This window comes from Amyelois transitella, chromosome 31 (assembly GCF_032362555.1).
Source record: "Amyelois transitella isolate CPQ chromosome 31, ilAmyTran1.1, whole genome shotgun sequence".
Lineage (NCBI taxonomy): Eukaryota > Metazoa > Arthropoda > Insecta > Lepidoptera > Pyralidae > Amyelois > Amyelois transitella.
The window spans coordinates 364131-390327 of NC_083534.1; the positions used below are offsets into that span (position 1 = coordinate 364131).

The following is a 26197-nucleotide window of genomic DNA, read 5'->3' on the forward strand; positions in this document are numbered from 1 at the left end:
ATATATCGCTTAATAATTGTCGTATGGTTTAACAACATTGGTTGACGTCAAATACTATACTATATAAATTTCTTAAAAACTAAGTTTACTGCCGCTCTCAAGGCGTCAGTGCAGAAGAAGCGGTAACAAACTGCACTGCAGCATTTTCTTCAACTATGTCAACTTCACAATATTAAAGACGTTTGCACAGTCACATTCTCCTTCCTCTTGGCTTTGTCCCGGTTGCATCTTATACTCTCTGGAAAGGAGCCCATGTGCCTTTGACCATGAAACCTGGATTGGGTCAGGAACGAAGCGAAACACGAAGCGACTCCCGTCTGATCTCTGCAACCTTTGCAACTTTATATTGGATCATGGTTATACATCCGGTTGCCTGAAGCAGGTTTCCTCACGACGTTTTCTTCCACCGTAAAAGTATTGGTTAGCACTCAAACTAATGTACATAAATTTGAAAATACTCATTGGTACATGGCTGAGGTGGGATTTGAAACTGTGTCTTTCTGCGCATCACGCATTTTAACCGAACACCTCGATTCGACCACCAACACTCTATTTACATTTGCACAGACCTTCGATTAACTATAAACAACTAGATAAACAGTTCCGAGCAAAATAAAACAAAATATCGTCCTCACCTCAATACGTAATTATTATTACGCATATTACTTCGACTATTTGACAAAGTCCTATGTCCAAAAACAAGTGTATTGAAAATTGAACCTTAAATGTTTTGTAATAAGGCACGCAATCCTTAAAAAACCGTAGTTTGGTGTGACGTGGTATTAACTCAATGTTTCATTTAGAACAAAGAGGCTAGTGGAGTGGTTTGTTATTTTAAAATGTTTACCTTCACACACTTTAACATTTTGATACGAAATGCGTTGCAATAAAAATTGTCTATTGGATGTTAGAAGGAGTTTGTTTGGGTGTATGAGTGTTTGAATGTCTGTGATTATGTGTCGATTTGGATGTAAGTAGTTTATTTTTTACTTTAAAGGTAGTTCTTTTGTTTTTTGTCGACTTCTGTGGCCTAATGATCATCTTGCCTGACTGCCAAGTCGGAGGTCTCGGGTTCGATCCCGATTAAAAAACTCTTCACCTCGGTCTCTCGCTATAATAGAAATCCATTCATTCCTTATTAAGGCGTTCTGCGGAAAACTGAAATACACGTAAATTGTATGTTATTCTGTAAGGTTTTACTTGCGACTTCGTTGGTATGTGATTAGAATTTACTAGATAGTCGTGTAATTGATGTAGTATCACCCCCTTACCAAATTTCACTTAATCGTTTTAACAGGTACCATTTTCAGATAACATTACATATTTCCATTCACCTCATTAAATAATTAATCAACCCTAGGTGGGTATTAAAATAAAAAAATCATAAAAAATAAAACAAAGCGACTCCACAACTTTATGTTCCTAGGCGAGCGCGGGGACAAAACTATATTTGTTTCGTTTACTCTTTTATATTTGTTGACCGCAAGAAAGAGATAGGCGCGGATAGTGCTAAATGCCGAGTACCGTTAAGTTTTAAATATTTAATAAAATGATTTGATAGAAAATCAACAGCTAACTTATACTATTAAGTACGATTACTTTAAAACTGAATTGTACTTAAATGAAATAGGAAACGCCATCCTTTTTGAGCGCAATTTTTGGTCAATTTTTACACTTTTTAACAGAGCACTTCGTCATTGTGCGACGTTGTCACTCGTGGACGGACGAAACGAGACTAGCCGAGAACTTTACTCACTTGAGCGTTGAGTAGAGTTTTGCCGCGGACACTTTTTTAGCGGGATTGTGAGTCTAGTTGTTTATAGTACGTCAATGGCACAGACACATAGATGCAACTTATTTAAGCGGCAATATGTACATTTATCTTAACAGTTATGTCAGCTACCTCACGCGCCGCACGTCAGACGGCCCGCGTTGGTGTGCGCGCGCGCACTGGCGCGGGTGACGCCGCGCGCCGCCGCCTGCGCACGGCGGCGCGCGGCGGAGCTGGAGAGCGCCACCTCTTGTAGGACCGAGCTCGCCTTGTTGGTCGGTAAGACGTTTATTTCAATCTATCAATACGTGGTATAAACATATATATGTATGTATATAGTCACGTCTATGTCCCTTGCCGGTAGACAGAGCCAACAGTCTTGAAAAGACTGATAGGCCACGTTCAGCTGTTTGGTTTAATGATAGAATACACATATAGTCATGTCTATGTCGTAGTGGTAGACAGGGCCAACAGTCTTGAAAAGACTGATGAGGACACTGCTCATGCACTTTGAAATAATAATATGGATACCAGCTATTTGGTTCATGATAGAATTAAGATTAAAATAGTAACAGGTTGCTAGCCCATTGATTAAAAAAACAATCCCAAGTTTATACATAAGCCTTTAATTTAGTCGCGTTTAACGACATCAATGGGAAAGAGATGGAGTGGTCCTATTCGTCTTTGTATTAGTGCTGGGAACCACACGGCACCTAAGTACTAATGTGTAGGGAGTGATCCCTCTCAAGGATCATATAACTTGTTCTGAGAAAAGAGACAGCAAGTATTTTCCCTTCCTAAAAAAAATATTGTCAAATTGAGAACCTCGTTTTTTTATTCCTATTCCAGGTACCTTATGCGAATACCACCCGGAGGAACTTGAGGGACAAGCCACAAGGATTTGGCGGACGTACCTCGGCTTCTTAAGTAGTAGCGGGCTAACGGTAATTATAGTATACTAGAGGCCGCCCGCGACTTCGTCCGCATGGAAACCCTATCAATCCCGCGGGAACTCCGGGATAAAAAGTAGCCTTTATGTTATTCTGGGTCTTCAGCTACCTAAATATCAAATTTCATCGTGATCGGTTCAGTAGTTTTTGCGTTATACAGTAACAAACGTAAACGACGTCCTGACATACTCACAAACTTTCGCATTTATAATATTAGTAGGATATACAGGGTGTCTTCGTTGTGTATTGAAAAGTATTAGATTCTTTTTCCAAATACATACATATGGTCACGTCTATATCCCTTGCGGGGTAGACGAAGAAATAATGGAAAATGTAAAAAAAAAGCGGTGAAAATTATTCATCCTTGAGGGTATTCAATGATGCCCAAAATAAGTATTCTACGCGGACGAAGTCACGGGCACAGCTAGTTATTTATGTTACAAAGCAACGTTTGCCGGGACAGCTAGTAGGTATATACAATACATACATAAATATACTACTCTGTCAAGAAAGTAGCAGGAAAAGATCAATAATACACAAACTGTTTGTTATTCATCCAAATTTATTTTATCACCTTCACAATATGCTCCTTTAGAAACGATACACTTACGCCAACGAATAATCCAATCATCAAAACATTTTTTAAACGCTGTTTCCGGAATTGAGGTCAGTTCTCGCCGCGAATTCTCTTTTATGTCTTCTACCGATTGAAAACGGGTGCCACGAAGTGGTAATTTGAGTTTAGGAAAAAGAAAAAAGTCGGCTGGAGCCATATCTGGTGAATATGGTGGTTGCTCGATGGTATTTGTTGAGTGTTTGGTTAAAAATTCGTTCACAATGATGGCCTTGTGCGAAGGTGCATTATCATGGTGCAAAATCCAAGAATTTTCTTTCCACAAATCTGGCCTTTTTCGTCGGATTTGCTCTCTTAAACGCCGCATAACACTCAAATAATATTCCTTATTTACCGTTTGACCTTCCGGCAAGAATTCCGAGTGCACAACACCGCGATAGTCAAAGAAAACAGTCAACATGACTTTGACTTTTGAACGACTTTGGCGTGGTTTTTTCGGTTTCGGTTCAGTTGGAAGGCGCCACTCCGAAGCTTGTTGACTAGTTTGCATGTCAAACTCGTAAACCCACGTCTCGTCACCAGTAACAATGCGTTTCATGAATGTTGGGTCGGAATTGACTCGTTCTAGCATGTCCTCAGCGACTCTCATGCGATTGAGTTTTTGAAAAAAATTCAGGTCTTTTGGGACTAGCCGAGCGGCAACATGTTTCATACCCAAATTATTAGTTAAAATGGTACGGATCGACTCGTGAGATACAGAAAGTTCGGTGGCTATCTCTCTCAAAGTTGAATGAGGATTTTCAGTCACTATTTCCTTCACTTTTGCGATGTTAACTTCAGTTGCAGACGTTGATGGCCTACCAGAGCGAGGCAAATCTTCCATCACATCTCGACCGCTTTTGAACGCTTTGTACCACTCATAAGCACGAGTTTTTGATAAAGTCGATTTACCGTAAGCCTTCTGTAACATTTTCAGTGACTCCGAACACGATATTCCATTGGCAATGCAAAATTTAAGACAAACTCTTTGTTCGATGTTTTTATCCATTATGAAATTAGCAATACACACTAGATATGATATAACTAAAAATAGCACTGTATTTAATGTAAACAACAGATGCAACTCAAACTCCGCGCCAAAATGGAAAACAGTTGTGCCAATCTAACAACAACAAAAAAAACAAAAATTTGAATTTGGAACCATAAATAAATAATCCATTCCCGATACTTTTCTGACTGAATGTATACATATATACATACATATGTATGTATGTATATATTTATATAATTGTACTTTTCAGGACAAATTCGTGTCGTCAGTATTGGAAGGCGTGTGCGGTCTTCTCGTCAGCTTCGGCAGGAGTCTGCCCGTCAGCGAGTTGTGGGACTTCTACGACACCATGGTTCGCCTTCAAGACAGATGTGGAGACGGTGAGAAGACCACACGATGTCAGCCCTCGTCTCCATATAATACAGTTCAATAGTAGTAGTTATAATTAGATTTAAGTGATGTGACGTCATTAAGTGATACCTTGTATCCAATTTTGAAAATAAATCTATTCTATTCTACACTAGCGACCCGCCCCGGCTTCGCGCGGGTGCAAAATTATAATTATAAATGTTATAATACATAAAAACCTTCCTCTTGAATCACTCTGCCTGTTACAAAAAACAGCATCAGAATCCGTTGAGAATTTTAAAGATTTAAGCATACAGACAAACAGACTAAAATAGCGACTTTGTTTTATACTATGTAGTGATACATACATGTGGCCACGTCTATATCCTTTGTGGGGTAGGCAGGGCTAACAGTCTTGAAAAGACTGATAGGCCACGTTCAGCTGTTCGGCTTGATGATAGAATTGAGATTCAAATAGTGACAGGTTGCTAGATCATAGCCAGAAAATGAATCCCAAGTTTGTAAGCCTATCCCTTAGTCGCCTTTTACGACATCCATGGGAAAGAGATGGAGTGGTCCTATTCTTTTTTGTATTGGTGCCGGTAACCACACGGCTATATAATACATACTACTAATATTATAAATGCGAAAGTTTGTGAGTACGTCAGGGTGTCAGTATGGATGTTTGTTGCTCTTTCACGCAAAAACTACTTAACTGATTGCGATGAAATATGGTATGTATGTAGCTGAAGACCCAGGATAACATTTAGGCTACTTTTTATCACGGAGTTTCCACGGGGTTGATGGGGTTTCCACGCGAACGAAGTCGCGGGCGGCTAGTATCAGATATTTATTTTAAATACATACGATATTGTACGTCCATTAGCTCACAGCGATGATAACAAATATGTAACAGCCTTTAACCTGTGTTGCACAATAATTATTCCCTAGCGGGGTAGACAGAGCTGACAGTCTTGAAAAGACTGACACGGTCACATTCAGCTCTTGAATTTACGATTAAAAAAAAATTCTTGGTATGCCCGCGCGATTGATTCCACGCGGACGAAGTCGCGGGCGGCCTCTAGTACATATATGTATATAGTCTTGTCTATATCCCTTGCTTGCCAATAGTCTGGAAAATTTATTCAGGGTCTTCAGCTACCTACATACCAAATTTCATCGTAATCGGTTCAGTAGTTTTTGCGTGAAAGAGTAACAAACATCCGTACTGACATCCTGACATACTCACAAACTTCCGCATTTATAATATTAGTAGGATATATCTTTCAAGTAAGTACAGACATCGATCAGATACAATCTTATATATAAAATTCCCGTGCCACGGTGTCGGCTTTACCGATTTTAACCAAATTTTGCATGACATATTCACTATGTCTGAGAATCGGCTAACATATATTTTTCATACCCCTTAGTGATAAGGGTTTTCCACCCTTAACAATTTTTTTAACCTAAAATTACTTAAAAAATATTCATATGGCAGAACAACGTTTGCCGGGACAGCTAGTTTTATATGTATGTGTGTTTTCAGTGTGTATACGTATACTGCGTGCGCACGCGCCGCTGTTCAAGGAGCGCGTGGCGGGCGACGCGCGCGCGCGGCGCCGGCTGTGGGCGGCGCGCGGCGGCGGCGACGCCTTGCTCAGCGTTTACGACGCCGTCGCACAGGTCAAGGGAGATAGTGTTCAGGTAGAGAAATTATTGTTACATTGCACACAGTTTATATAACAATGTTTCAGTAATACGAGTACATACATGGCATATCAGTCATATCGTATTTTCAAGACTGTTGGCTCTGTCCACCCCGCAAGGGATATAGACGTGACCATGTGTATGTATGTTGAGATTGAAATAGTGACAGGTTGCCAGCACATCGCCTGCAAGAAGAATATTATATATATAAACTTGGCCTATCAGTTTTTTCGAAACTGTTGGCTCTGTCAACCCCGCAAGGGATATAGACGTGACTGTATGTATGTATGTATATTTTTCATATTATTTATATATACTATACTAACTGTGCCCGCGACTTCGTCCGCGCGGAATAGTTTGGGCATCATTGAAGTCCTCATGGATGAATAATTTTCCCCGTTTTTTTCACATTTTCCACTATTTCTTCGCTCCTTATAGTTGCAGCGTGATGTTATATAGCCTAAAGCCTTCCTCGAGAAATGGTCTATTTAACGCAAAAATAATTTTACAACTCCAAACAGTAGTTCCTGAGATTAGCGCGTTCAAACAAATAAACAAACAAACATCTTCAGCTTTATAATATTAATAGATTGTGCATAAAACAATCTGACATGTTATTTTCAGACGATAATACAACAAGAGGTCATACCCCACCTGTCTACTGCCAACAAGCTATTGGCCCTAAGAATACTGTCCAAGCTCCGGCGTCCCGAGTTCGAGTCCGTGCTGGAGAGCTGCTCGGACGCCCAGGAGATGGAGTTCCAGATGAGGGCCGAGGCCGTCTCCGATCATACCGCCGATGTGGTAAGCTATTTGTCCAGACTAATAAATAAATTAAGAGAAAAGATTTGAATGTTTACATACGTAAATATAATAATGTCTATATCCCTTGCGGGGTTGACAGAGCCATCTTTATTGAAAATAATGATAGGCCACGATTAACTGATTGGTTTAATGATAGAATTGATATTCAAATAGTGACAGGTTGCTAGTCCATCGCCTAAAAGAAGAATCCCAAGTTTAAAAGCCTATCCCTTGTTCGCCTTTTACGACATGTTTGAGAATGATACGGACCGGTCCTATTCTTTTTTTTATTTACATACGTACATACATATTATCACGTTTTTATTCTTTTCGGGGTAGACAGAGCCTACAATCTTTCCACTTACGTGAAATTAACTAGATTTTTTTTACATAATAAGTTTGTTTTCTTTTTTTCAATTTCAGATAATCTGGTACATAGAAAGCAAATTAACTCACAGCTTGAGACTTGCGCAGACTGCGTTGCTTTATTATCGTAACTTGCCACAGAGCAAGGTGAATGACCTTGCGGCCGCCATCTTGTCTAACGGGGACGTTCGTGAGGTGAGTGAGCGATTTCACCCTTGATTGATGTAATGGATTGATGTAATGGATTGATGTAATGGATTGATGTAATGGATTGATGTAATGGATTGATGTAATGGATTGATGTAATGAATTGATGTAATGGATTGATGTAATGGATTGATGTAACGGATTGACGTAATAGATTGACGTAATGGATTGACGTAATGGATTGACGTAATGGATTGAAGTAATGGATTGATGAAATGGATTGATGCAATGGATTGTTGTTGAGGTATTATTATTTAATATATACTAAGGTACCTTAAGAATTATTTACATGTATCATGGAACATTCGAAGGTTAAAACAATATGGAGTCCAGCTCGCGCTTGACCGTTTTCGTTCTCCACAGGAGTCCATCACATTCCTAGCATCGGAATGTTGTCAACGGACGGTGGACAGCGGCGGGTATATGACAATGTGGAAATCCCTGTTGGTGGATGCCGGAAACGGGCTAGACAGAGCTTCCGCCTTCAAAGAACTAATGGGCTATGTAGATTTTGTGTTGCAGAATTGGTTGGAAGAGAGGATTTGTGTAAGATTTTGTATTTTTTTTAATTTATTTTCACGCGGACAAAGCGGTTGGTAAAATCTACTATAAGATTAGTGTAAGATTTTGTTTTTTTTTTTAAATTTATTTTCACGCGGACAAAGCCGCTGGTAAAATCTACTATAAGATTAGTGTAAGATTTTGTTTTTTTTTAAATTTATTTTCACGCGGCCAAAGCTGCTGGTAAAACCTACTGTAAGATTAGTGTAAGATTTTGTTTTTTTTTTAAAATTTATTTTCCATAGTAGATTTTACCAGCAGTTTTGTTCGCGTGAATTAAACACCAGCTGCAAAAAAGCGACGGATTTAGCGCTACCTATAAATAAGTTTAACACGGCAACTTTAGTTTTGACCTGGATGAAAGGTACCCTATGTCCTTCTCCAGACTCTTAATTATATATACGTGATATTTCAAGATGATTAATTCAGCAGATAACGAGTGAAGAGGCAACAAACATACTTACAAACTTTATTTCACATTTAAAATATTAATGGAATTGTTATTACTACTATACTTTTACAAATACTGACAGATTGCTAGCCCGTCGCTTACAAGAATCTTAAGTTCATTAACCTATCCCCTAGTCGCCTTTTACGACATATATGAGCAAGATATGAAGTAATCCTATTCCAACCTGACGGAAACCACACGTCACTACCCTATAATAATTAATACATACATACATATTATATAATCACGTCTATATCCCTTGCGGGGTAGACAGAGCCAACAGTCTTGTAAAGACTGATAGGCCACGTTCAGCTATTTGGCTTTAAGATAAAATTGAGATTCAAATAGTGACAGGTTGCTAGCCCATCGCCTGAAAGAAAAATCTCAAGTTTACAAGCCTACCCCTTAGTCGCCTTTAACGATATCCATGGGAGAGAGATGGAATGGTACCAATAGAAAAAAGAATAGGCTATTTTATATTGGTACCGGGAACCAACGGCACTTAATAATTAAAAACGATTCATTTCAGACACTACCAGACGCAATATCGTCACTATTAACTCTCACAACAAATATATTATCGTTACCTATAACGGAGGTCGTGGAAATGTCGCCGGCGACACTGAGCGACACGCTGCGACTGTGTCGCGCGGCCGAAGTCGTGTCGTTCGTTGTCGCAGTGCTGGAAAGGGGGGGCGGTGTCAGGGATGATGTGTGGCCGGTGAGTTTGTTTGACCATTTTATCATTTGACCATTTTCAATATTTGGCCATTTCGACATTTGACCATTTTAATATTTGACAATTTCAACATTTACTATTTCAACATTTGACCATTTCAACATTTGACCATTTCAACATTGGACCATTAGACCATTTTACCATTTGACCAAAATTCTTTTAGTGTTGAATAGACCATTTATCGAGGAAGGCTTTAGGCTATATAACATCACGCTGCAACTATTAGGAGGGAAAATTATTCATACTTGAGGGCTTCAATGATGCTAAAAATAACTATTCCACGCCGACGAAGTCGCGGGCACAGCTAGTTTTTTTTATAATTGCGACATTTTTAATGAACTAAAACAAGATGTTGGGCCATTCCATTTTTATGCTAATTGTTACAGTTGATACGAGTTGACAAATGTCGCACTGAGTCGTCGTTGTGCGCGTGCTGTCTTTTATTACTTTACTCGCCTTTTACGACGGACCCTAACGACGTATTAGCCGCTTTGCAGGTAAGTTTTGTGCTGTGAAAATTATGTAAAATTGACTTACAGGCTTTTAAAACCCAAAGCACACAATAAAAGTGCTTGAGGGTGTGTTGGTCCCATCACTAATGTATGTAAGTGAAAGTACGGTATGGCAGAAGAAGCGTAAAAATGTATAATAAATTACCTGTTGAAATTAAAGACGCAAAATCACTAATCAGTTTTAAGAAACTCTTAAAACAATACATATTAGAAGTAATGCATTAAAAACCTACAACAGGTAGAATTAAAAAAAATGAAAAAAAAAAAAAAAAACATTAATTAATAAACAATAATAATATATAGAAAATTACGAATTATTTAATAGAAATTAATCACAAAATCTTAATAAAAACAGATACAAAATAATTTACTATAATACCATTGATACTATTATGCCACATCCAGATCGCGCTCTGTGAACTTTAGATCCGTGGTTGCCCGACGCGCAACTAGCAGTCGACGCAGATTTTTGTGACTCCTACCCTACATAGTTCCTTATTTTAATTTTTGTTTTATATACGCTCGCTGTCTTGCTATAATTATGATGTACATTGTTAGTTTCTCAGTAAGTGAATTGTTAATTCTTTATGAGGAAATAAAGTTCTTTAAACCAGAAGCATGAATGCAGTGGAAATGAGATAAATAAATAATAAATGAATATATACGAGACAAATTACACAGATTGAATCAATGATAGAATCGTGATTCAAATAGTGACAGGTTGCTAGCACATCGCCTAAAAGAAGAATCCCAAGTTTATGAGCCCATCCTTTAGTCGCCTTTTAAGACATCCATGGGAACGAGATTGAGTGGTCCTATTCTTTTTTTATTTTATTAGTGCCGTTAACCACACGGCACATTCCATATTGCTTTATGTTTATATTTTATTTTATTTTATACTATATTTAGATGACCAATAGAAGTTTTGCAATCATTAGATTTTTAAACATACATTTAAGAACCAATTACAGGTTTTCACTAAAAAAAACAGTTTTAAAAATAAAAGTTAAACTTACAGACAAATAAAAACAGTTCAAAAAATAAAAGTTGTACAGTTATAAAACAGTTTAAAGATGTAGTATCTGCGTACCCCTCCGGGAATAAGGCGTGATTTTATGTATGTATGTATGTATGTAAAAAATAAAATTTTCGAGAACTTCAATTACACTAGTTAAAAAATAATAATAATAACATTGAAGCAATGAAGAACGAACGAATCTTGATCAAATTAAGGACGTCCTGGTAAAGGACGTCCAGGTCAAAAGTATCCGAAACCGCCGAGCTTGCATGAAGAGAGTTATGAATGTGGATGAAGCGAAGGAAGTGTGCAGAGATCGTGGCAAGTGGAAAGATGTAGTCTCTACCTACCCCTCCGGGAAAGAGGCGTGATTTTATGTATGTATATAAGATAAATATGGCAATTATTTCACACATTTTTTTATTATACTACGATTTATCTACCAGATAACTTTTATACGCCTATTGAAATGTATGTATGTATGTATGTTGAAGCAAATGCTTAAGTATATTTGAGCATGTCATCCACAGATAATATTCACGAGGGCCGATGTTGAAAATGTGACGTTACTGAGAGCAATTCAGAAACTAGAGAGTTTGATGTGCGACGCTGGCGAACTAGATGGCGCTGTTGTCGACAGAGTAAGTATATATATCTTCTTCTTCTTCTTCTTCTTCTCAGCATATTTTTGTCCACTGCTGAACGTATGCCTCTTCAATGGATTTCCACTTTGATCTTAATGCGGCGATCCTGGTCCAGGTCGGCCCTGCCGTCTTTTTGATATCGTCCGACCATCTGGCAGCTGGTTTACCCACACTTCGTTTTCCTGTACGGGGTCGCCAGAATAGAACCTTTTTACTCCATCTGTCATCTTCTCTGCGGCAGATATGTCCCGCCCATTGCCACTTCAGACGCGCTATTCGCACACTTATATCAGTGACTTTTGTGCGCTGGCGTATAATGTCGTTTCTGATCTTGTCCCGCAGAGAGACTCCAAGCATTGAGCGTTCCATGGCCCTCTGAGCCACTTTTAGGCGGTGAACGGTCCCGACAGTAAGAGTCCACGTCTCGCAACCGTAGGTCATAACTGGGAGAACACATTGGTCATATACTCGAGTCTTCAAACTTTGGGGTATTTTTGACTTGAAGACATCTGTCAACTTTCCAAAGGCCGCCCAGCCCAGTTGTATGCGTCTGTCGATTTCCTTTTCCATCGTGTCCTTCCCTAACCCGATCTTTTGCCCCAGATACACATACTCTTTAACTTTCTCCACCGTTATGCCGTTAATTAGAATCTGCGTTTCCGTGGGGCCCATCCACTTCGTTTTCTCCAGATTCATCTTTAGGCCCACTTTCCTTGACGCCTGGCTTAAATCGTTGAGCATCTGTTTTAGATCTTCAGCTGTCTCGGAAAGTAGAACGATGTCGTCCGCAAAACGAAGGTGACTTAAATGTTCTCCGTCTATGTTGATACCCATGCCATTCCACTCTAAGGTCTTAAAAATATCTTCAAGGGCATTAGTAAAAAGCTTCGGGGATATGACATCTCCTTGGCGTACCCCTCTTTTGATATTTATTGTTGTGGAAGTGTCCTGTATCTTTGAAGTTATTGTAGCGGATTGGTATAAGTTTTTTAACACCTGAATGTATCTGTAGTCGATACGGCATCTCAGTAGAGAGTCGAACACAGCCCAATGCTCCACAGAATCGAACGCCTTCTCATAATCTACGAAGGCAAGGTAGATTGGTCTATTATATTCGTGCGTTTTCTGTATCACTTGCCTTACAGTAAATATGTGGTCAATTGTGCTGAAGCCTGATCTAAAGCCTGCCTGCTCTATAGGTTGGTGTTCATCGAGTCGTTTAGTAATGCGTGTTGTTATTACTCGTGAGAATACTTTATAAATTTGACTCAGCAGTGCAATCGGGCGATAGTTCTTCAAATCAGTTTTGTGGCCTTTTTTGTGGAAAAGTACGACGAGACTGTTGTGCCACTGTGTTGGAATAACGCCTGAAAACAACACCTCATTAAATATCCACCGGAGTTCTTTAAGTATTGGGCGTCCACCAGCCTTAAGCAGTTCCGTGGTTATGCCATCTTCTCCGGGAGCTCTATACTGTTTGAGTATAATATATATATTTATAATACATATAATCACGTCTATATCCCTTGCGGGGTAGACAGAGCCAACAGTCTTGAAATGACTGAATGGCCACGTTCAGCTGTTTGAATTAATGATAGAATTGAGATTCGAATAGTGAATAGGTTGCTAGCCCATCGCCTAAAAGAAGAATCCCAAGTAATTATACGAGTATGTATAAGCCTATCCCTTAGTCGCCTTTTACGACATCCATGGGAACGAGATGGAGTGGTCCTATTCTTTTTTTTTATTGGTGCCGGGAACCATACGGCAAATAAACTTACATTTATATTATATCAGTTAGGATTGTATAAAAAAAATAACATTTAAATAATAATCAAGTTTTTAATTATTTAACAGGTAATATGTTTAGTGCGAAAGTTGCAAAATAGAAATAATATGGCGGACAAAGATGGCCGCATTCTGCAAAGGCACATCACCATGTTTTTGGGTAAGTCTTACATACATATGATTTATTAAATATAGATAGATAGATAGAATAAACTTTTTATTACACCATAAGAATAAAACACATGCAAAACAGACAGATAGTACAAAGGCATACATCTATACTAATATTATTAAACTGAATAGTTAGTTTGTTTGTTTGAACGCACTAATCTCAGGAACTACTGGTCTGAATTGAAAAATTCTTTTTGCGTTACCATAGACCATTTATCGAGGAAGGCTTTAGGCTGTATAACAACACGCTGCAACTATTAGGAGCGAAGATATAATGGAAAATGTGAAGAAAAAAAAACGGGTAAAATTTATTCATCCTTGACAGCATCAATGATGCCCAAAATAACTATTCCACGCGGACGAAGTCGCGGGCACAGCTGTTTAGTTAGAGATTTAATTTCACAGGCAAATACGGGTGTGATGCCGACGTTATTAACAATGATGACACGATTAACCTGGTCACTGCGCAGTTGAAGGATTCAGTGTTCCTGACGTTACAGCATTTGGATGGAGAAAGAGTCAAGGTGAGTTCTGTAACGGATAATACTACTCTGTCAAGAAAGTAGCAGGAAAAGATCAATAATACACAAACTGTTTGTTATTCATCCAAATTTATTTTATCACCTTCAAAATATGCTCCTTTAGAAACGATACACTTACGCCAACGAATAATCCAATCATCAAAACATTTTTTAAACGCTGTTTCCGGAATTGAGGTCAGTTCTCGCCGCGAATTCTCTTTTATGTCTTCTACCGATTGAAAACGGGTGCCACGAAGTGGTAATTTGAGTTTAGGAAAAAGAAAAAAGTCGGCTGGAGCCATATCTGGTGATTATGGTGGTTGCTCGATGGTATTTGTTGAGTGTTTGGTTAAAAATTCGTTCACAATGATGGCCTTGTGCGAAGGTGCATTATCATGGTGCAAAATCCAAGAATTTTCTTTCCACAAATCTGGCCTTTTTCGTCGGATTTGCTCTCTTAAACGCCGCATAACACTCAAATAATATTCCTTATTTACCGTTTGACCTTCCGGCAAGAATTCCGAGTGCACAACACCGCGATAGTCAAAGAAAACAGTCAACATGACTTTGACTTTTGAACGACTTTGGCGTGGTTTTTTCGGTTTCGGTTCAGTTGGAAGGCGCCACTCCGAAGCTTGTTGACTAGTTTGCATGTCAAACTCGTAAACCCACGTCTCGTCACCAGTAACAATGCGTTTCATGAATGTTGGGTCGGAATTGACTCGTTCTAGCATGTCCTCAGCGACTCTCATGCGATTGAGTTTTTGAAAAAAATTCAGGTCTTTTGGGACTAGCCGAGCGCCAACATGTTTCATACCCAAATTATTAGTTAAAATGGTACGGATCGACTCGTGAGATACAGAAAGTTCGGTGGCTATCTCTCTCAAAGTTGAATGAGGATTTTCAGTCACTATTTCCTTCACTTTTGCGATGTTAACTTCAGTTGCAGACGTTGATGGCCTACCAGAGCGAGGCAAATCTTCCATCACATCTCGACCGCTTTTGAACGCTTTGTACCACTCATAAGCACGAGTTTTTGATAAAGTCGATTCACCGTAAGCCTTCTGTAACATTTTCAGTGACTCCGAACACGATATTCCATTGGCAATGCAAAATTTAAGACAAACTCTTTGTTCGATGTTTTTATCCATTATGAAATTAGCAATACACACTAGATATGATATAACTAAAAATAGCACTGTATTTAATGTAAACAACAGATGCAACTCAAACTCCGCGCCAAAATGGAAAACAGTTGTGCCAATCTAACAACAACAAAAAAAACAAAAATTTGAATTTGGAACCATAAATAAATAATCCATTCCCGATACTTTTCTGACTGAATGTATACATATTTACATATAGTGGAATGAGGTAGTCTCTGCCTACCCCTCCGGGAAAGAGGCGTGAGTTTATGTATGTGTGACGTATGTACATATAGTCAATTTTATGTATGTATGTATGTACAATAGTCTTGATCAAATTAACGACGTCCTGGTAAAGGGTCAGGTCAAAAGTATCCGAAACCGCCGAGCTTGCACGAAGAGAGTTATGAATGTGGATGAAGCGAAGGGAGTGTGCAGAGATCGTGGCAAGTGGGAAGAGGTAGTCTCTGCCTACCCCTCCGGGAAAGAGGCGTGATTTTATGTATGTATGTACATATAGTCACGTCTTTATCCATGCGGGGCAGACAGAGCCACGTGAGGCCAGCTTCAGAAAAAAGTCTTTCGCTGTATGTGTAGTCTGCCAAAATCTAAATATTATGTAGATTTTGGCAGACTTTGTTAAGTTTGAGTATTGTTTGACATTAGCTGCTATCCGGGTATCCGGCCATGTGTTTTCCCGAATATCCGGTATCTAGTATCCGGCCATGTGGTTGGCCAGATATCCGATATCTGATATCACCCCATGTGGTTGGCCGGATATCCGGTATCTAATATCCGGGCATGTGGTTGGCCGGATATCCGGTATCTGATATCACCCCATGTGGTTGGCCGGATATCCGGTATCTAATATCCGGCCATGTGGTTGGCCGAATATCCGGTATATAATATCCGGCCATGTGGTTGGCCGAATATCCGGTATCTAATATCCGGCCATGCGGTTCGCCGAATATCCGGTATCTAATATCCGGCCGAACTACTATCCGCTTCATCTCTATATTGTAAAATTTGTAAATTTAATTTTACGTACTTATATGTATGTATGTATCTATGTATATTTCAGATAAATTTGCAAGAACTAATCAAATTGGCTCTAGAAGACGAGGATCCTGATGTTTTGATGCAACTCCTGAAGATAATATGCGCTGGACGTGAGTCTTTCTACTTTCAATTTGTATAAGCCGCTGCCCGCGACTTTGTCCGTTATAGATTTGTATAAAAACTAACAAAGTTTGTAAGCCTGTCCCTTAGTCGCCTTTTACGACATCCATGGGAAAGAGATAGAGTGGTCTTATTCTTTGCACAAATACATAAAGCCATGTCATAAAGCCAAATAGCTGAACGTGGCCATTCAGTCTGTTCAAGGCTGTTGGCTCTGTCTACCCCGCAAGGGATATAGATGTGACTATATGTATGTATGTACTAACAAACAATGTTGTTACAGTGTCTTATTTATATGTCTTAGTTATATGTCTGTAATGTTTCATTGTAATTCATATATGTACTAGCTGTTCCGGAAAACGTTGTTTTGCCATATCTATACTAATATTATAAAGCTGAAGAGTTTGTTTGTTTGAGCGCACTAATTTCAGGAACTTCTGGTTCGAATTGAAAAATACTTTTTTGTTGAATAGACCATTTATCGAGGAAGGCTTTAGGCTATATAACATCACGCTGCGACTATAAGAAGCAAAGAAATATTGGAATATGTGAAAAAAAAAACGGGGATCATTATTCATCCTTGATGCCCGAAATAACTATTCCACGCGGACGGAGTCGCGGGCACAGCTAGTTCATTCATATAATCATGTCTTAAAATACATACGTACATACATTAAATCACGCCTCTTTCCCGGAGGGATAGGCAGAGACTACCTCTTTCCACTTGCCACGATCTCTGCATACTTCCTTCGCTTCATCCACATTCATAACTCTCTTCATGCAAGCTCGGCGGTTTCGGGTACTCTTGACCGGCTTCCCTCTATTTGGGATAATTTCGATGTTTCTAATTTCACTTGGCATATTTTTTTAAGCCGAATATAATTAATGCATAAAAATTTATTAGTATAATGATCGTTTGGCCGAATGTTTTTGAAGCAGAATTTACATTGTCTTGTGATATTATGCATAAGAAAAGTATACCTAAAAATGATTCTAAATGTAAACTTTATGAGTATAAAATTTCTGCCTTTTGATTACATATTATGGCTAATATAAAATTATGCCTAAAGATGATTCTGCGTAACAAAATTATGCATTTTGAGTGTATGCTAAATGTGTACATGCCAAATGATGTTCGGCGTAATGCAGAGTCTGCCAAACGATATTATGCATTTGAACGTTATGCCAAAAAAATTCGGCAACATAGGGTATACCTAACGTGACAATTTTTTTTTTAGGTATTTTACCCCTCTTGACCTGACCCTTTACCAGGAACTTAAAATTAGCATATAAAACAATTTATTTTTTCATTTGAGAAGCCGTGTCTCGCCGTGTGTCGGTGTTAGTCGCGTGCGCACTGTCGCTGTGTCGCGCGGCGTGTCGCGGCGACTGCGCGGTGTCGTGCGACGTCGTGCGACGGGCGGTCGCGTGCTGCGACACCGCCGGCGCGCTGAACGAATTGTTGAATGTGAGTTGATGTTATGTTTAAATGAAACTGTGCCGTGTGGTTCCCGGCACCAATACAAAAAAAAAGAATAGGACCACTCGCATATTTTTCCCGTGGATGTCGTGAAAAAATTAAATGTGTATATCATCTATTTATAGATGTTTTATGTTCGTAACGCATCAAAATCGTTTAAGTAGTTTTTTGAGATATTCACAATTAAATAAAAAATTTAAAGTGACGCGATGCTAGGTCTTGCGTTATTTAAGAATGGAATATGGTTTTACTGACGTCCACGTCCACCGAGCACCGCTCGGTCACCCAGGCACTTCAAATTACACGACATTTCTCAAATGTAACACCGGCACTAATACAAAAAAAAGAGAATAGGACCACTCGCATCTCATTCCCGTGGATGTCGTAAAAGGCGACTAAAGGATTTTCCTTTAAATTTGAGACTCTTTTTTAGGAGATGTCCTAGCAACCTGTCACTATTTAAATCTCAATTCTATCACTAAGCTAAATAGCTGAACGTGGCCATTCAACCTTTTCAAGACTGCTGGCTCTGTCTACCCTGCAAGGTCTCTATCAGACGTGATTATATGTATGTATGTAATATTACAGATGATCAGCTCGGAACAGTCTCCAGGAGTCAGGGGCATGGTGTGCGGCTCCCTGCCCGAGGTTCTGTCGGACGAGCTGATGGCAAGCGCCGTGGGTTACGCCATCGGCATGATCGGCGGCTGCGGTGAGTGATGACTAAAGATCGGAATATGTAGATTGAATTGGGGTCAATGAACTGAAACGTATATATTAATATGGACATGCCTCCGTCCGGGATTGCGGGATTTGTAAATTATTAAGATTTTTTTCCGGATTTTTTTTACAAGTGGCATGAAGAATATATTAGTGGTAGCTGTTTTCCCCCGACTTCGTTCATGTAAATTGTAGTCCTATGTTACCCGCGGACAATGTAGTTCACTGTAAGCGTAAGTACTGAAATGGAATCCCGGAAAAGAGGCTTATCCATGTTATGCTTTCTATGGTAATTCATGATGCAAGTACATAAAATCAATCTACCTATTCCGATCTATGGTGATGACGCTTATTGATGACAGACATGACTCTAAGGAGATTCAGATAGTGACAAGTTGCTAGCCCATCACCTCAAAGAAGAATCTCAAGTTGTTATTCGCGTTTAACGACATCAATGGGAAAGAGATGGAGTGGTCCTATTCTTTATTATATTGGTGCCGGGAACCACACGGCATCAAAAGCAAATGAAGATTCTATTCAGAGAAAAATAAGGAGACTTTTCAATATGATACAATTTCAGGGACTACAAAATTAGCAGGTCTAGACTTGCTAGACGCATTAATACCTGCAATCGGGGATAATCATTCAATTATAAAAACTTACCTACCATCGATTCTCGATCGGATCTCGATGACGAACGAACTCGAAGCCATTTCTACTTTCGACATATCGACGAATCTTTTCGTCGAGAAAATGGCGTTGTTCGATGTTGATGATGTGGAAAAGTTATTGAGAAATTTATTCAAGAATCTGATTGTCGGTGGTGAAATTGGCAAATATGATATAGAAACATACAAAAGAATCACAAATATATGTGTACGCATAGCAAAAGAGGCGTCTTTGTCGAATAAAATTGATACTTCCAGAATAATAGGTGAAGTTTTCAATGCTATTAATTTGGATAACAGCGATTTTTATAGAAGTATTTACGTATTGGCTGTGGTGAGAGACAAATTCGAGTTGGATTCGAGTTTTTGTGGTACTATGTTTTTTAATAAAACTATTTTGAATCAGTTGTATGGAATTGATGACCTGTTTTTGGAAGACGGACCATTTAGATTGGAATCAATTTTGGTTTTCATGAAAACGTATGCTGATACCTTATTGGAGTTTAACTATGAGGTAAGTTAATTTTTAGTATATTTTTGATTTTGATTAGCCTGGATAGAGAAAGTTCGTTTCTCATCACGCCTTGGCCGGGATTCGAACCACGGACCTCCGGTGTTACAGACACGTACAACCGCTGCTCCACAGAGGCAGTCAGATTTGTATGCTTAACACACATATTGTAAATGTTTTTTTTTTTTGTGGCATTAAGTCCACCTGTTGTACATTTTAAGTGCATATTTGGCGGCCTCTGTGGCGCAGCGGTAGTGCGCTTGTCTGTGACACCGGGGGTCCCGGGTTCGAATCCAGGTCAGGGCATGATGAGAAACGAACTTTTTCTGATTGGCCTGGGTCTTGGATGTTTATCTATATAGGTAAGTATTTATTATAAAATATAGTATCGTTGGATAAGTATCTCGTAACAAAAGTTTTGAACTTACTTCGAGGTAAACTAAATCAGTGTAATTTGTCCCGTATATATTTATTTATTTATTATTTATAAAGTTTGAATAAATATTGTTTAATTTCTGCTTTCAGAAAACCACAAACCTTCTATCTACTATAATGCGCAACATCCCACCGTCAAGCGTCATAGACAACGAGGAAATACTGAAACTATGCCTAAAAACATACAAAGACATACTGAAAACGTATCCCAAAAACTTATTGGACAGTTACGAACATTGGCTCACAAACTTACCACTACCTAACATACAAGACATATACATAGAAGAATCATACTATGACAATGTAAAATCTCTTAACATATATTTGAACATGACCGAGTTTTATTTACACAGTTTCATGAACAAATTGGCTTTATGGCCCAAACGTGTGATGAGGAAGTACTTGGAAGGCGCCACCGGCACCGAGCTGTCATTTCTGACAGACTGTCTGACGGCCGCTGTCAAAGTGACAGGTTTCAACGTCAAAAGTGTGTTATTGGAGGGAAAGTCGGCTAAAGATTTGATTGGTGTGAAATTTTGCGGGCAATTCATGAGAGTTTTCTTAAATTCGTTTCTGAAGAAACCCTACGTGCTCAGGGACGACGACGTGGGTGACTGCTGTGTCGTATTGGATGCAGTTGTCAGGTTTTGTGTGAAGCGGAAATGCTCGGAGGCGGTCTACGAACAACTCTTGGATCTGGTGGACGAGGTGAGTCGTATTATTTATTTATTTATATATTTATATTGATTTATGTACATCAAGGAAAAAATAAGAATAAAACTTAATTTATTTTTTTCTACAATTTTTTTTTATTACAGCTTTTCTACTGTGTGTAATTATTAGGAATGATAATTATATACAGATACAGTAGCGTGGGATAGCCCTTGTGGGGTAGACAGAGCCAACAGTGTCGAAAAGACTGAAAGGCCAAAAAATTTATTAAATAAAACGAAACTTTATTGTGTTAAATATATTTCAACGAGGGAAGCCTGAATATTTCCTACTAAATTTATAAATGCGAATGTTAAAGCTGATCTTGGTTTGATTTTGAAAAATTTACGGTGGGAATTTATGATGGTAAAAGTAAAAATGCACTTGCTTGAATATAACACTGAACTGTAATAACTGATTAAGGTAGTTTGACAATACAATTAAGATTTATTGATGAACTGAACTAATATGAACTACAATGGACTGATATTTCACAATAATATGCTTTTTTAAACAACATCTGACTTAACATTCTATTTTGGTTTTTCTTTTTTTCTAAGTGGCCAGTTTCAGTCATAAATAGTTTGAACATGCCGCCTCCCAAGGACATCTATGACGAGATGTCCTTCGTAAGCAAAAACTTAAATATATGTAGGTTGTACTCTTATTTTTAGGTATGCATATACATACAATTAACTTCAATAAAATACTAATAATTAAGGTTTAATTAACATCAAATATGTTGAAAACTTATGTACAATTTACTACACCAGAAATTAGCCATCCGAACACTGTATTCTGAGCAATCAAATTACCCTCAGAGTTTTTCTTTAAGCCATCTTCAATTATTTTACTATAAATATCTGCACCCAAAATCATGTCCACTTTACCAGGCCTATTTAATTCAGGGTCAGCCAGTGGTTGATCTAACCAATCTAAATATTTTTTATTTATACTTTTGTTGGGTAAGTCAGAAGTTATATTACTAACAACATGTGCGTTGACTTGTATATTAAAAGGACTAAACTTAGAGTAAATAGGTAACCTAACCATATGACTAGTATTAATTATATTACTGTTTCCTAAACCTGAAACCGATCCATGAAGTGGTATCTTTTCCAGACATAGACGTTGAACTGCTTCTTCCGTAACAAAACTTGTCTCTGAAGCCTGGTCTATAAGGGCCCTTAAAACTTGAGATTTACCAGTTTCGGATTTAGTGTGAATTAACGCAGTTGGCAAAATTATTTTTCTTGGCCTACTATTTTGAACAGAACCGATTTGTGCAACATGTAATGGATTACTTGCTTTAAATTGGGTCTGTGTAGTGTGTGGACTATGATTTTCTGGTTGACTAGGGTGCAAAAGTGAATGGTGTCGTTTGTGACAAATTTGACATGTACTAGGTTTCTTACAATATAACAAAGTATGGTTGCCACCTAAACAATTGTAACACATGTTGTTTTTAGCTATAAAAGTTAACCTCTCGACTAAATTAAGTTTGGAAAACTTTTTACAAAAGCACAGTTTGTGTGTATGGGAACAGTACTCGCAAAGCATTTTGGACTGAATTTTTGTAAACATAGATTTTGAACTCAAAATTTGTGAACTATTAGAATGAGGGCTCTTAATTCTGTTCTCTATACATTCTAAAGCTCTGTAGCGATTTTCAATAAAATTTTGCAATTCTTCAAATGTTGGTAATTGATTTGCATTAACACTAAATACACTCAACTCCCACTGCTTGCGGGTCTCCGGGTCCAGTTTCTCGGCAACAATATGAACAATGAGAACATCCCAAGTGCTTACATCTATATCTAAATTCTTTAGAGCGCTCAGACAATCGCAAGTCGTATCTAAAAGTTGTTTTAATGCTTCGCCTGACTCAGTAAGCATCATATTTTGCCTAAACAACCTTTGAAGTATGCCGTTAACCAACATTTTTTTATTATTGTATCGTTTCTCTAATTTTTCCCAGCACTGGTCATAGTTTGTATTTGTAATGGGAATATGTCTTATGAGTTGTTCAGCTTCTCCTGTTAGGTAACCTTTGAGATAATACAGTTTTTGTACATTATCAAGAGAACTGTTATTATGAACAAGGGAGATGAACAAATTCCGAAAAGTTGACCATTCCGTATATTTACCGGAGAAAACAGGTATTGAAAGTTTAGGTAACTTTACAGAATAAGCTATATTACATTTGGATTCAATCGCTGGAATTGAAGAACATAATGACCGTAAACTTATCCTCATGCGTGTTTTACAAGATGTATAAATATCTGAGACCTCATCATATATACAATTATTTACATAGTCTGTACATTCTAATTGCTCTGAATTTGAGATATTATACAATTTATTATCATTTTCTCTAAATAAAGTCCAATCCTGTTCTAAATTATTTAATACTACTTCAATGTATTCGGGGGTAAGATTCTCTTTTGGACAATTTTTAAAATTATTATAAGTCTTTGTTATTGTTAGTTTAAGTTTTTTCTGAAAATTAAGCAAAGCCTCCATGATAAGACACAAACAAAATATTTATACCTGATATACAAATACTACCTCCTACTTAATAAGTACTAATCTTACAGTATTTATTTACATATAATATTAAGTATTTAAACGAACGTTAGGGTATAGGTATGTTGAATGGATTTTCAGACTTCTTGCGCGGCAGTTCCAAACAGGATGTTGAAAAGAATTGAGAATGTACTCACAAACTTGGCTCTTTCTCCCATATAAAAACTGCGCAATAAACCTGATGCATTAAACTGGCTGTAGACTTAGGTTTAAAGCGCGTTTGTTTGATCACTGGATTTCACATCACAACACTTTACGCTATGTTTCTTCATTAAATGTAACATTATTTGTGTCCATGTGTATACATACACATATACTCAGCGACGTGAAACAATGTAGATTCTTCATTCAGAGTCGATATGTACAAATACCATGTATACATAGAAATAAAATGTACACATAAGCTATTATGTACAAAATGAGGTTTACGAATAGCATTTGTAGGCTAGACAATATGTGGCTCGATAAGGACCAATGTTAAAGCTGATCTTGGTTTGATTTTGAAAAATTTACGGTGGGAATTTATGATGGTAAAAGTAAAAATGCACTTGCTTGAATATAACACTGAACTGTAATAACTGATTAAGGTAGTTTGACAATACAATTAAGATTTATTGATGAACTGAACTAATATGAACTACAATGGACTGATATTTCACAATAATATGCTTTTTTAAACAACATCTGACTTAACATTCTATTTTGGTTTTTCTTTTTTTCTAAGTGGCCAGTTTCAGTCATAAATAGTTTGAACAGCGAAAGTTTGTCAGGATGTCAGTATGGATGTTTGTTACTCTTTCACGCAAAAACTACTGAACCGATTACGATGAAATTCGGATGTAGGTAGCTGAAGACCGAGAATAACATATAGGCTACTTTTTATTCCGGAGATCCCGCGGGATTGATAGGGTTTCCATGCGGACGAAGTTGCGGGCGGCCTCTAGCATATAATAATTTTAAAAGCCAGCGGTTTGGGCTGTGCATTGTTTGTCTGTTAGTCACTTGATAACAGAAAAGTTTTGGATATGTAGATTTTAAATATACATACATAAATTAAATAAAATGCTGTGTAGTTCTCGGCACCAATAGAAAAAGAATAGGACCACTCCGTCTCTTTCCCATGGATGTCGTAAAAGGCGACTAAGGGATAGGCTTATAAACTTGGGATTCTCCTTTTAGGCGATGGGCTAGCAACATATCACTATTTGAATCCCAATTTAACCATTAAACCAAGCAGCTGAATATAACCCACTGCTCTTTTCAAGATTGTTGGCTGTCTATCCCGCATGGGATATAGACGTGGTTATATGTATGTATGTATTAAATCTATATTTTTTGACGTGACAACGTCTTATAATTCGACGCTACACGCACGAAAAAACATGACTCATGCGGCGTTACCTCGCTCTGAAGCGTTCCATGTGAGGTTTGAAGTGCAAGCGAGAGCGCGGAACGAGCGACAAAGAGGCACAATCGGCCTTTGCGTTCGGCAGCGTATACCTCCTTCTCTATATACTTACATACGAATCTATTAGACAAATGAAATTTTCTTTTCAAAAATGCTACCATTCCATCAGTATTTTCTTAAGACGTTGTCACGTTCAACTATCGTTAGTAAACCGACTTTGCAGACAACGAATTTTTTTTTCTTTGTGATCAGGTGTGGTCAGTCTACGAATCCAAAACGGATTTCAATCAAAAATGCCAATTACTGAACAACATGTCGTGTTTACCAAAGAAACTGAGCCGGGATTCGAACCCGATGCGTTGGGTGGCCGGACAACTTAATGAACAAGGCAATACGGAGAATAGTGTTAGACTGATGGAGCTACTGCCTGGAGGGGACGAGTTCGGGTGAGTATTCCCTGCTATAGAATAGAATAGATTTTCAATCACTCTACCTGTTTCAAAAAACCGCATCAAAATCCGTTTCGTAATTTTAAAGATTTAAGCATACAGACAAACAGACAAAAATAGCGACTTTGTTTTATACTATGTAGTGATACATACATATGGTCACGTCTATATCCCTTGCGGGGTAGACAGAGCCAACAGTCTTGAAAATACTGATATGGCCACGTTAAGCTATTTGGCTTAATGATAGAATTGAGATTCAAATAGTGACAGGTTGCTAGTCCATTGCCTAAAAGAGGAATCCCAAGTTTATAAGCCTATCCCTTAGTCGCCTTTTACGACATCCATGGGAAAGAGACGGAGTGGTCCTATTCTTTTTTGTAATGGTGTCGGGAACCACACGGCACTATTATATACATACATATAATATAATCATCGTCTATATACCTTGCGTAGTAGACAAGTAGTGAAGTTGACGTTGTTGAAGAAAATGCTGCAGGGCAGTTTGTGCACTGACGCTTTGGAAGCGGCAGTGAACTTAGTTTTAAGTAATTAATTTGTCGTTAACCACAATGTTGTGAAACCAAAAGATTTGATAATTATTAAGCAATAAGAATGTCATGATCAATGAAAATCAATTAATGTCCTATAATAATGAATAAAAATTTTGAATTTGTATTTGAATTATGGCTTAATGATGGACTTGAGAGCTCCTATTGTTT

At 38.1% G+C, this 26197-nt stretch overlaps 1 protein-coding gene across 1 annotated transcript in view; it reads left to right on the forward strand.

Moving 5' to 3' along the window:
• LOC106129196 (uncharacterized) overlaps positions 1-26197 on the forward strand; it is a 38213-nt gene that overhangs the window by 1041 nt on the left and 10975 nt on the right. Inside the window, exons 3-20 of the mRNA XM_060953078.1 lie at positions 1891-2050; positions 2621-2715; positions 4597-4726; positions 6244-6401; positions 7029-7208; positions 7632-7769; positions 8145-8327; positions 9323-9514; positions 9919-10029; positions 11593-11703; positions 13564-13654; positions 14071-14189; positions 16413-16500; positions 17830-17978; positions 18579-18702; positions 19291-19892; positions 20415-21032; positions 25282-25475. Coding sequence (XP_060809061.1) covers positions 1891-2050; positions 2621-2715; positions 4597-4726; positions 6244-6401; positions 7029-7208; positions 7632-7769; positions 8145-8327; positions 9323-9514; positions 9919-10029; positions 11593-11703; positions 13564-13654; positions 14071-14189; positions 16413-16500; positions 17830-17978; positions 18579-18702; positions 19291-19892; positions 20415-21032; positions 25282-25475 — 3443 coding nt within the window. The remainder of the gene's footprint in view (positions 1-1890; positions 2051-2620; positions 2716-4596; positions 4727-6243; positions 6402-7028; positions 7209-7631; positions 7770-8144; positions 8328-9322; positions 9515-9918; positions 10030-11592; positions 11704-13563; positions 13655-14070; positions 14190-16412; positions 16501-17829; positions 17979-18578; positions 18703-19290; positions 19893-20414; positions 21033-25281; positions 25476-26197) is intronic.